At 31.7% G+C, this 14,053-nt stretch overlaps 1 protein-coding gene across 1 annotated transcript in view; it reads right to left on the bottom strand.

Annotated features, from left to right (window-relative positions):
- Positions 1–5,274: 5,274 nt before the first annotated feature.
- The window catches only part of LOC130444186 (alpha-2C adrenergic receptor), an 877,544-nt gene continuing 868,765 nt past the window's right edge, over positions 5,275–14,053 (bottom strand). The window contains exons 6-7 of the mRNA XM_056779234.1: positions 6,899–7,436; positions 5,275–6,654 (exon numbers count right to left, since the gene is read on the bottom strand). Coding sequence (XP_056635212.1) covers positions 6,566–6,654; positions 6,899–7,436 — 627 coding nt within the window. The 3' untranslated portion in view covers positions 5,275–6,565. The remainder of the gene's footprint in view (positions 6,655–6,898; positions 7,437–14,053) is intronic.

Here is a 14,053-nt window from a genome sequence, read left to right on the forward strand (position 1 = left end):
GATAATACCATCCCATTTATGTACAGTACAATGACAATAACAAATATTTGATCTTCAAGAGGTGATTTGTCTGTAGTATCTTAAATATAGTTTCTTCTTAAACCTACCACTCAACTCAAAGTGAACTCAAGTAGCGAAATAATTTTGATTATATGGTTGTGATAGTCAATTAATTTGAGCATCAATTGAAACGTCTGCCTTGGTTCAGCCCCTGAAGTCGATAACTTGGTTATCAAAACGCGTGCTAGACAGTGTAATTGTGAGTATTTATTCAGATTTCGACTCAAAAATTTGGTGTAAAATCTGTGTGTATTGGTAAATCGTTGATAACTGATCATCAGTGATTATCAATCATTTATACTTAATACAAATGAATGAAAGATCATAAATACAGAAAATATGTGAAGATGAATAACGCACGTAACTAAAGTAATATAAATAGAAATATTTCATAAGTTGAGTATCAAATTTCGAAGTTTCTACTTATTCACCACGATTACGCGTGCCAAGAAATTTCTTAGATAAATCTCATGAGATATTTGTGGATTACTCAATTTTATTGCTGTTGGACAATTTCAGTTTTTGAAACAGAAGTAGAAGGAACATAAGACAGCATTATTGATCATTTTATTTATGTATTTACCATTGAAAATTGTTTTAATATTTGGTAAAACTTAGAAATGAGATGAAAATTTTTTGTAAAAGTAGAAAGAGGCAAACTCAATCTTAAAAACTTGAAATAGTTGTTTAGTACTTTTAGTTTGCATTAAGCATTTTCCGAGTTTTTGTTGAAATTTGGTGATGGAGCTTCTAAAATTTTGTTAACATCTAGTCCACCACAAGCGAAAAAAACAAGGATATGAGTTAAGCCAAGATGAAGTTGCATCTTCTAGGTATTTCTCACCATTCCTGTTAGGTTTTTGGTAGTTATCCAATCAACGACATAGAAATTGCATAGCGTCAGTATACTGCAAGTTATTTAGTGGTCCTGAGGCGTAACTGAGCTCATAATCCGCTATATTTAGGTCTCAATACTTGATTAGAGTTTTAAGAAAAGAAGAGTCGAACTCGATATTTTTTTCGCGAGGAAGATTTTGGATGGTACTTTTTCTCTAAGCATTTTTGGATATTTTTTAGTCAAGCAACTACGTTATTTATTACTGGAACTAGAAGATGGTCAGATTCGTTGAACATATCTCCAAATCATAAACAAAAAGCTTGAATCAACAAATTCTTGTGCGCTTTTGTTTTGCGAAACAAATCAACTCGCGATCTGTTGAACTATAAGAATCATCCTTACGTAAATAGGAGAATAGGGCTTTTGGTGTTCTCTTCTTACCCAATTTTGGAGATGTTCTGATCTCCGTTAATCCAAGTTTTTCCTTGTTATTATTTCACCACTAATTAATGTTTTTTTGTCCATAAAATACTTTCGTCATTTTTCCATTAGCATATTCCTTCATTCAACCCTACTATAATGAAAAATTTGCTACAATTTTCTTTTGCTTACTCATTTCTCCCGGAAATTCTTTCCTTGTTCTACGAATGGCGGACCCATCTCGAACAAATTACTCTTATCTTTATTAGGTGATCTATACACACATATCCCCGCCCCCACAAAAAAATGGAACTATTCCGACCACCTTAATACTTTTGCATATTAATTTTATAATCAATAGACGGTTTTAACGGAACCCTCATTTATTATGAAATGTTTTCGATAACAATTAGTCATTAAATAAATTGGAAATCAACCTACAAAAAAAGGGGAAAAAAATTTTTAGTAGCATTTTGTCAATATAACAACGGTTCAATTACAAAAGTTTCATCAGAATCAATATTTTTATTTCAGTATTGTAATAGACCAACACATCGCTTACTAACTACTATGAACAAATATTGGTAATTTGAATGTTTAAGTTTTAGGTAGGAAAATTTGATTGATGATTCCCATAAGCATGGAAAGTTATTTATCAACAAAGGTTTCGAATAGAAGGAATTATATGACTTTGTTGGCTTTGAGTGAAATATTCCATGTTCTGATAACTCTGACTCTCCTTTATATAATTGATTATGAATTGAGTTAAGCAATTTTGTATCGTGTGAAACTTATTTTTCCGAATCTCAGTCGTCGGCTTATTATCATTTTTGATAAATTGCGTGAAACAGTTTTGATGAGGTTAGGTTAAATTAGGTTAGGTTAGGCTACGTTATATCTGAAGATTTCTAAAAAGAAATGAAAAAAATTGTTCATAATATATGGTATTGATAGTAAAACCTTTTAGATTCGTGACCTTTATAGTGATCCAAATAGGAAAAATGATTATGAATGTAAATCACCAAAAATTTATATTAATAGTGAAAAAACAAAAGATTTTTTTTCTCATGATTCAGTACACATTTCAAATATCGATCCCACCACCCACGAATATAATTCATAATAAAGACAAATATTATATTAATAACGGTTATCGATATTGTGTTTTTCCATTGTCACGAATTTTAATAATGGAATTTTCATTAAATCCTCGTGCAGTTAGATGATAATGAACCATGAATTATTCCTTGCCTCATTTCGTATGTATTTACAAAATATTTCACTGACTATTGATAAGTCATTAATTATACTCGTTCATTCTCACAGCTGATTTCACCTGATCTGCATATTTATAATACCAATTCTAATATCCACTTACAGAATAGTCTTAGTGTATAGATACAATGGCTGAATATCCCTTGTGGAATTGGTTACTGCAAATGCTTTTCGATCCACTTCCTGGGTTGGATTTATTGTCGTCATTTCCACAATTCCTCGCTTGTTAATATCCAGAACGTTCTGTTTTTAGTTTTTCCTTTTCATCAAACAATTTCTAGGATTCCACTTCTTTCAGCTACTTAGATCTGGGTACACCTTCTTTTAATTCTCTTACTAAGAATTAGGTGCAATACATTTATAAATTACTATTGAACTTAATTAGATGATACTTTTCTCAAATTTCTCATACCTATAAAATATGAAAATGAGATTCGTATTGCTTTCCACTTTTCAAGAAATGTAATCAGCTGCAGTCGAATACGTTAATCAAGAATAGATATGCCTACAGAAGAGAACAGAGAAGATAATGGATGAGCTTTTTCTCCCAAATGAGATGAATGGACAGGAAATAATGGAGATAGCTGTGAGAAATATATTGTAACATACCGTAGAAGAGGTGCTAAATGCTGTGAAAACTATCAGTCGGTCAACCGGCATCGACTGAATACCAGTCTAGATCCTGAAGATAGTCGCATAGACACATCCAAAATCGCTGTTGGAAATGTTCAATTCTTGTTAAATTGGAGGCATTTTCCCTAGTAGAAGGTAGCAAAGTTACCTAATCGGGAAACGAAAGAATACATATATATATATATATATATATATATATATATATATATATATATATATATATATATATATATATATATATATATTCTGGATACGGCAGGAAAGCTCTTCGAAAAGAGGTTGAAGAGGAGGCTGATATGAACCGCGTCTGAAGTACTATCCCAAAGGCAAGTGTTTTCACCCTTAGAAAGTTGACTATTGTCAGTCAGTGGACATCGATCCAGGGATCAGTGTTGTTTGACGTGAAGAATTCCTTCAATCTGGCAAGGTGTGGGGAGTTTTGAATGCGTTTATTGTATCATTCCAGTGAATGTCGGAGGTAGAATCAAAATGGCAACACTTGCCTAGGGTACTTGAATGAGATGGTAGGTACGAAGCTGAAGTTTTGGGAACACATCAGTAAGACGTAGGCTTGGACGACCCATGGTAAATGTGGGTGGCTCCCCCAAGAGCCTAGAGTACTGCGGAAACAGGTGGCGATAGACTAAACAGGAGCGTGAAGAACGGGACAGAAAGGAATAATTTATTTATGTACATGCTAGTATCGACATAAATGTTTGGTTTGAAGAAAATGAAGAAGCTTGAGATCAGTATCTAGAAACTGGTTCTGACCATCAGGCATATTATCAAGAATACGTGGAGCTGATCTTCCAAGTAACGGTTATTTACATTCTGATTTGAAGCCATCGAGTTACCGTTATACGGAAGTTTTAGGAAGATCATCGTATTAAGAGAGAAGCAATATCACGAAATAACTTATTTATGTTGGTCATCCAACTTGTGAACTTGTGAACGATTGCAAGTACTATATTCCCGTATACGCCTTCCATTATATATAGCAGGAGCTAGCTATATATGGCTGCATTTTTAAAAAGTTTTAGAAGTGTTGACGATCTATAGGATCAAGGAAATATACCATGCATTTTCAAATTTATACTGGTGTTAGGATAAAAATGTAAGATATGAATAATATGATATCACAATTCTCATGCTAAGTAGCAGCATTTGCATAATTGGAACTCAATTCATAATAACGGTTTTTCTTTATCATTCTAAACGTAAGTAACAATTGAAGATATACATATATGGCTCGAAAAATTGATATACTATGGTTTCGTTTCAATTTCCGCCTTTTTATCAAGAAAAATACTTTTTGAAAATGTATATCATAACGAAGGAAACTGGAGAACAGTATTATATACAAGCAAGATGAATCAAAATTTTATTGCTAAACCAATATCCGGCAATATCTCGGGGGCAAGGATCGATATAATGGCCAGCACAATTTCATGATCTGAAATTATTAGTAGGATACGTGAAGCATATTATATATAGAACTCAACTTGTTTTAGGTGATTTTACAGAAGAAATAATGCTTACGACGACAACACCTGATATGTTGATTATTGTAAAAAGACATTTCTATCTACCATTAGGTTGTCGCCAAGCCATTCACGGTAGCATCTACTTCATTGAAATGGTAAATGTTTTCCCCGTTCTATATGATAAATAACTTTTATACCAAATTTTCTTGCAACGTCATGTAGCCAATTATAAGCTTGAAACCAGTAATTGTTCAGAACAGAGAAATATGGAGTCCACTATTTTTTACATCACAAGCAAATTTATTTGAAAAGATGATGAATGTACATATTATTCGAACATGACTATCACACTTTTCTTGAAAAATATACATAATTCAAATTTGATTAAACGGAACTTTCTATAATCGTGTACAATACCTGGAAATAATTCATGTTCGAGTTCGAGGGTCAACAAAAATCTAATGTGATATTAACAAATTTTCATTATCATGCATGGATGGACATAATCCATCTTAAATATACAATAAATGTATAACTTTTAGAATACTTAATATACACGAAGTATTTGTTTTTTTGTATTTATCACAATCACAATTACAGTTCTTGATTGTAAATAGATTTGGGATTTCAATTTTTATCGTCATTCTACTTTACTTATTTATTCAACTTTCATAGTTTCAACCAATTTTGAGCTAACATAAGAATTATAAACAAAAATTTAGAAACTCACAGGTGATGGAATATATTAATAAATTATTCGCCATTTATACATTATTTATTTTTACTTACAGTACGTCCCAATTTTAAGGTGCTTGCGAGTAATATTTTGTCAAATACTATCAGCAGAAAATATTTCATCTTCGAATTCATTTTAATTTTATCTGCATATACAATCCTCCCATCTCATTGTGTCGTTCGTTTGGAATAAAATATTTACTTTATATATAAATTTTAAAGGGGTTTAGAGAATAATTTAACATTAAATGTTGATGGAACAAAAGCTTCTATTTAAATTGGCATTAATAATAATATAATTAGTTCAACTTATGAAGAAGCATTTTTCTGGCTGCTACGAAAGTGCAGTTAATTTAATTGTTAACCATAAATTTGAGGAATTGTATAAGTTGTAATAAAAAGAAATAAACACCAAGTCGTATTTGTGGCTTATCCCGTCTAAAATCGATGTAGTCATGGGAGATTTATTAATATTCATATATTATGGCTTTCGATTTCCATTGATATTTCAAAATGCATTTAGATACTTGATTAGCTGAGAATGCTCTTTGGATCTTGGGTATAATAGATTTCCAAGTACTGCCTTTAAATACGAATTCCTCACTGTCTCTTGAGGCGATAGCTGATAATGATAAATCGGAAAAATCGGGATTATGGAAAGACATTTTTAGGGTCTAGTTGAAAGATACATATTAAGATGGAATCTGGTACAGTCACGGTAACTTTAAGAACGTGTGGTATGGGTAATTTTCAGATTTTTCAAACATATTTGCGGTACCAGAAATGCGATTGTATGGAAAAAAATATGACACTTTCTTGCCCTCAACATAAAAGCGAGGAATATTTATTACTTTAATAGTGAATATTGTCTTTCAAATAATTCAGGTAAACGGGAAATACAACACCCAATAACTTCAATTGTGTCATGTAATGTTACTGAAATATTTTCTACTAATAACGATGTAAGTTAAAAACTAAACTGAATTAAAGCTAGTTGTGAGTAGGAGACAAGGATTGTCAAATAGGTTCAATGTCGATATAAGGCGCTAGGTGCGCTGCGAAATTGCGCGGTACGGATTTTATTACCAACGCACTTATAGCAGCACACATAGGACATACATCACTTAAATAATATCCTCCTGAATGCTCTTCGGAAATCCTTATTGAAAATTGTATATATGACTGGATTCAGTGCCGAATTCATGTAACCTAAAAACAAAAAAAATTCAATTCTTATCTATAAGATCAAATTTCAGTATACACAATCAAGATTCATAATGTGATTTAATGGGAAATTCCACATTACGTGTTTGACATATTATAGTTATGTCGAAGGAGTAGACAATTCAAATTCTCAACATATTATTCAGCATTCCATTTAAAGATATACATTAAATAGTATGTACTGTTATATCGCATATTCTCAAACAACTTTAAATTGACGGATACTTACCTAGCCAAAAGGCAGTAGAGAAAGCAATCTGCGGGAAAGGATAAGCTAGCCTCAATATGTACATAAAAAAGAACGGTAGCCAACAAGCTATGAAGGAACCCATAATCAACCCCAAAATTAGAGTTGCCCTTTTTTCTTTCTGCCGCGCTAATCGTCTTTTTTCCCGTTCGGGATCTTTAGGTTTGTTAACACGCGGTACTACGTATTCCACTAAAGCTTGTTCACTTGTGGGTGATTTGGGAGGTTTTTCTTCGTTTCTGCTACGTGACGTATGATGTTTATTACGACCAAATATCGGTTTACAAAGTCTCAGCTTGAGTGGTTTAATAGCGGCACATTGAGCAACCACACCCGAATCAGAACTACTTGGATCGAATTCGCTAACCATGTCGGTTTCGATGCCCATTGATGGTTGTCTGTTACGAGTGAAAGCTGCGGCTTGTTGCTGAAGTTCACCGTTGACCGACAACGTGGAGCCGCTAAATTGACACTGCGCTAGAGGATTGCGAACTAATTGGCAAGGACCTGGGCTGAAAACCTGTAACAATGAATAATATTATGAGAGAGGTAAAAATATCAGTACATAAATACAAGTGCCATAAGCCAGGAATAGTTTTATTAATTTATTTTAATATGAAGACGACCTATGACGTGGTCAATAACACATGATAACGCAGGTGGAAATATTTATAGGAATCAAAATCCGAAGGAAATTTTATATCTCCACTTAGAAAGAATGATATCAAAAACTTAAATTATTGAAGTAGAGGATGAAACTAACAATCTCGTAAAAATTGCTCAAAAGCCACGTGCCTTTGCTCACTTTCATTGACGAATAGCGAGTTAATCAGCACTTACTTGCGGCATCTCTTGTCCACCAACTCACGCCGTGTGAGGTTCTTGTATAGGATTCACGATTTGGCATCTTTTATCATATCACTTATTGAATTTTCTGTTGCTTTAGGTTCTAGTTATAAATGATATCAATTTTTGGTAAACCCGGACGCGGACGCGCACATCGAGCTGGTCATGTAATTGGTTCTTTATGCTGATCAATCTCCCGGTTAAGTTAAATTTTCAGGTCAAACATCTATTTACTTGTGATATTGTATAACTCACCTTGAATTGCGAAAACTCGACCTTCATATGTGTTTTGTTTGGTTTCGGTCTTTTGTCAATAACTTTTCATTTAAATAGAGAACACTCTTCCAATTGATGCTGTGCTAGCGAAATATTGTGGTGTATTTTGAATTATTGTATCCATATTTCTTGAAACCTCATTTAATCAATTCTTATTTGTTGTGAGTGGATAAAATAATAAAATCTGTTCTGATAGGATATAATGTAAATATGCAACATAATTGTATGGGTTAGAAAAGCATTGGTTACCCTAGGAATTATCAAATTTTTCCTGAAATCACAGCTATTTAATGTAGATTCTGGGACAATTTAATATGAAAACTTATCTTTGGAATAAACATGTCAATCAATCTATTAACTTTTTTCCAATTATGCACTTTCCTTGTCACAAAAGGAAATAAAACATGTTCGTATCATTGAACTTCGATACACAATATATTGGAGTTTTATCCTTATCAATCACATTAAGAGAAAATATCTACAGTATTACATGGCCATCCATCAATGTATACAAAAAAATTCATCAGTATTATATATATATATATATATATATATATATATATATATATATATATATATATATATATATATATATATATATATATATATATATATATATATATATATATATATATATATATATATATATATATATATACCCTATTCGACACAAAGATTCGGATATTAACGTAATTATATATTTTGCTAAATATATATTGCTAAATGGATAATTGATATATATCACATGTTCAATAAGTCTATTTATTCCGTCTTGTTTAACCACTTTGAATAATTCTGATTAGAACAAAACCAAGACAATTGTAAAAGATAACACGAAATATCATTAAAAATTACCATTAATCAATAGCTTTGGCTCAATATTTGATCAAATTATATAATCTGAGACCTCAAAAAAATCAGTTGTGCGTTGAAAAAACTTGAAGGTAGATTAATAATTTGCTTGAAATTAGCAGTTCCTCTAATCTGAACAGGAATTTTAGAATGAGTAATTTTCATTTCAATGTAGAATATTCGATCCTATGTCCACAACTGTCGTATGTTCCTTTCCACCCCAGTTTATATGTTGATACTTCATTTGAAAGCAAAATTCAGAAATTAACTGCACGATTAACTTTGGTGTAAAATTAATTTCAAAATAAAGATAAGCAGAATCTCTACTTCATGGAAACGGCATATTGGAAATCCAGTGAAAGACAAAGCGATGCTGGTGACCGTTCTGAAGCCATATCTTGGTACAAGGAAAATAACAGACCTACCTGAAGTAAGTAGGAAGAGTTTTGAAAGACAAAAAAGACAAAATCCCTATGAAACTCAGTAACTTTATATTGTTTTTTTTTCACATTAAGGTATCTTCTATAACAAGGAAATTGTCAATCGTCATAACTATCATTACAGATCAGATACCAATTCAACCATTTTGCATTGAGCACATTAATTGAAACATGATAAAATAAATTTATTATTTGTTTACACAATATCGATGCTTGTTATTCAATTTATGATATTTTCAACTAAAGGCTACCACTACACTAACACGTTTAGATAAAAAAGTTATAGCCTCAAGAGACTGAAGAGAAAATTAAAACTCATGAACTTGTTCTAACTGTATATACTGAATTTTTCCATAAAAGTAATTCCAACAGAAGCAATTACTCCAGGTATTTTGGATATTCGTTGTATATTCCAAATATAAAAACAGTTGTTTTCCATATGAGTATTGCAAATAATCTATAGGTTGGATTGATAAGTTTGACAGATAACATCAAAATCATGGAATAAATTAACAATATAATCATCGTAGTCAAAGTATTTTTAACCTCTGAAGTGTCACAATTTCATCAATCCGTCCTCATATGTTGATTGTAGATTTTATTGGATATAGCTTCAGGAATATCTGTATCATCTTCTCTATTAACAGTCTTTTTGCGACCAATTTAACGAAAATCTGTCAGAGGTTCATTTTTCCTTCCAATTTCATGTATTTCTTTCTCTGGAGTATGTATGATATTAATTTTTGAATCTTGTTTCTTCTGCTAAACGTTTTTTCACAAAATAAATCATTGAGTGACTGAGAAACTGTAATAATAATTATATCTGCTGCAGTTGCTACAAGTGTATATATAACAAGTTTGATTACTTTTTATAAGATATAATGATAATACGTATTGAAAATGTAATGAAAAGTAAAGTCACTCTAACTGACTTATTGAGCAATGAGCGCAGAGCACAGAAATATCTTTTATTCTATTATGTTAGAACTACAGATATAGAAATAATAATGGAATATGTTCCAACATAAATATCGTGTACTCAAATATTAGAGAATCAAGTCGATTTCATCAAAAAGGTATTCACAAAATTTTACTTGAAATTTCACAATCCACCTTCACAATAGTCTCCATTCAACTCGTTTGTTTATTTTTCTAGTTCCCGAATTATTACCCATTTCTCGTAACTTAATTTCATACACCGTTTATTTTTTGGTGAATAATTCTATACTGTAAAATCCTAAATCAAACAATATTTCTCGGATAATTTGGAAAATATCTCTGTACAAATAGATGGGACAGATCTTCGGGAAAATGTGTTCCTAGCATTACATCTACCAAAAGAGACATTTAACTGAACAAATATACGTCTCGAAAGACTAACGGATTTAAGTGGATGGCAACTCTGATATATCGAGATCTATTTGAATTTTCTAATTTAATTTTGAAGCCCTATATCGAACTCGAAATTTGCTATCTGTCATTTGGTTTTACAGGCCCGACTCTATCACTTTTTGGAACGAGGGAACCAAATCTTCAGCAGCAAATAAGTATGGTGGATTCAAACATTGAGTAGTACAAAAACTGATTTGAAATATTATTTTTGTTACAAATAGATTTATAAAGATAATCCGCTGAAAATTTGTGACCTAATAAACAAAATCCTTTATATTATTTAATAAAAACTCCCCCATTCCACCATTTATTTCCATCAGAGTTCCAGTACTGAACATTCAAAGAAATTCATTATTCAAGCTACTATGCACACTGAAGTTGAGATTAATAAAATTTATTTATCTGGTCCCCAAAACTCTCCACAATATTTAAGACTTTTATTTTATGCAAAGAACTTATTTCTCACCTAGATCTCTATAATAAGTGGATAAGCAAAAACCAGAATAAAGTTTTTTTCAAATGGAAACCATTAAATATACATTAAACAGTTTTCGCTGTGTCAGTGTGTTTGAAACGTTTCAGTCTTCAAATTTAAGTTGGCATTTTGTAAGAATTTTTGTTTCAATCCGAATAATGGTGGAATGAACAGAGATGCGTCTTTCCTCTATGAAATGAAGCTCTCATATTTTTTGAGAGTACATCTTTTGAAAAAGCATCTACATATATCATCCAATTAGGGGACATTATTCTTTTAATATATATATATATATATATATATATATATATATATATATATATATATATATATATAAATTTCATGGGTGAACATCATTCACCATCACTACAACTCATCCTTATCTAACCTATATAAATTCAACGTCATTCATAATCTAAACAATTGAAAATGAAGTTCCTATAGTAACCAGAATCAATATTCCAATTAATCAATATTTCTATCAATGTCAATTTGAATATTGAATTTTGAACTCTATGGGTTTGAAAATTCAGACAAGCATTACTATTATCCAAAACCACTGAAAATCAAAGAAATTTTATTATTTTATACATTTATACAAATTTTTTATATTGTATTTGACCATAATTTCAGTCCCAGAAAGAAAGCTGACACCTGACACGACTGCAGAAGGAGAATAGAACTCATTCAAAAATGGCAAGTGATATGAGACAATGGAAAATATGGCCGATGAACCCACCTAACCAATCCTTTTATCGAAGTTTCGGTCTGGGTCAGAGATCTGCAGCTACTGTAGTGAGGAAGACTACTCCAAGCAAACGCTTATCCATTGTTTCAGATGGGAAGAAGTGAGAAATTTATATACCTAGAAATTTGGAAGAGGTTTCGATATTGCCAACATGGATGGAATGCTTGTTAGAATCAGAGTTCTGGGAGTACATTTATGAAGCAATACGGGCTATAATAAAAATCCAAGAGAGAGAGAGAGAGAGAGAGAGTAGGAACTAGACGCAACGAAAGACAGCTTCGCAACGAAGCAATCGAAGAGCGGATATCATTGCAAAATGCAGAGCGGAAGAAGAGGGGGGCTTATGTCGATAAAATTCCGACACTACCCGACATTGGCGCTGGTGTCCACGAGGATTTCCCTTGCTACAGAATAAAACACGATGCTCAATTTTTGGAAGCAACTCATCAGAAATTATACTGGCTGTTTCTAAATTCATGTAACGAAATTCAGGAGGTGATTGTTCGTGTGGAATTAAGAAGCAAAATTTCCCCAGCCCACCGCTTTCCTAGATACCACCTTTAAAAGATGACTAAAATTGAGTTTTTATTTTGTTTCTAAAATTTCAGCAATGGTATAAATTTGAAATTCACACGCAAAGGACTATTTTTTCAATGTGCCTGTTACACTCGAAAATGAAATTAGCAACCCTCACTTTATTTTATAGCAAAACTTTTTGAAGATGTAGAATCATGGAATAAAATTATAACTTAAAATCTTGGTTTTTCTCTAATAGAGTTTGTTATACCTATTTCAATTTAATTAAAAAATTAACAACATAATCTATATCAGTGAACGTATGGATTGGTATTGTATTGTAGGAGATAACATTTTCTGCCTCAACTAATAGATGGAATTTGTTACACAAGTTTTGTCAAGAATGATTCTCCTGAATTATTTGAAAACATCGCACTCAATATCTGAAAAATCATGAGATTCATGTACGATGGTGCTCCAATACACTTCAGTCGGAATGCTAAGCAACATATCCTAACCGTTGGATTGGTTGAATAGAGCCCCAGCATTGGCCTTCTGGATCTCCAAAGTTAAATCCTTGTGATTTTTGAACATGGGAGGCCCTTCATGACACGTAAGTTACGTTCATGTATTTTGGCTAGAGATGTTTGGTTACAACAGTTATTATGAATCATATATTTCAGATACCTTTTTCACTCAATTTTTCAAATACATTATAAATATTGGTGTTTTTTTTTCTCTGCAGCTATTGGTTTTTGGGAAAAAATTTAGCAATAAAAAATATTTTTTAATAAATCAAAGATTTCAAGTTATAATTCTATTTTATAAGACTTTATCTTGTAAAAACGTTTTTATATGTAAACACATTGTATAATTGGTCTCCCTTTCATTGAATGACTAAAATTACTTGGGAATACTTAGAAATTATAACCCAATTTAAGTATACTCATACCTTGGTTCGCTCCCCTTTACATTCAAGGGAACATAAGAAGGTTCCAGCAAAAAAAAAGCAATACGGTAGTACCTCAACGCATTATTCCCAAATCAATGTATAGGTGAAAATAGCCAACAAGATCACCAAAAATTAACTTATTGAATATAATTGTATGGGAATATGTGAAGAGTAATGTGTTGAATCCTTCAATGTGATGACTCACAATAACGAATTAAATTCGTGATGCCAATTAAAAATACTCACTCCTCGTTCATTCCAACTTTTTCATAATTTATCTTATCAAATCAAAATATGAATTTTTCTTTTAGAAATGATTGAGCAACATCGTTTGTTTTTCCAGTCTCATTACTAATACTGTAACTGTAGGTCACAGGCCCTTTTTTTTTTAATTTCACTTGTGTCCCCTCGACTTTTTGAGCAAAAATGTGGATTCTCCGAAATAATTTCAGAAATTTGAGAGAATGAAACCAAACTTATAGTCACTGATCCACCGAAGATAGTCATCAATAATAATTATCTCTCAAATACTCTGATGGTGTTTGAGCATTCATACTATCCCAAGCCCTATGATTCATTGAGATTCTAGATAATTCAGATATTTTTTAATCGCAACCGTCACTACACATCTTGATGATTT

The sequence above is a fragment of the Diorhabda sublineata genome, chromosome 5 (assembly GCF_026230105.1).
Source record: "Diorhabda sublineata isolate icDioSubl1.1 chromosome 5, icDioSubl1.1, whole genome shotgun sequence".
NCBI classification, from domain to species: domain Eukaryota; kingdom Metazoa; phylum Arthropoda; class Insecta; order Coleoptera; family Chrysomelidae; genus Diorhabda; species Diorhabda sublineata.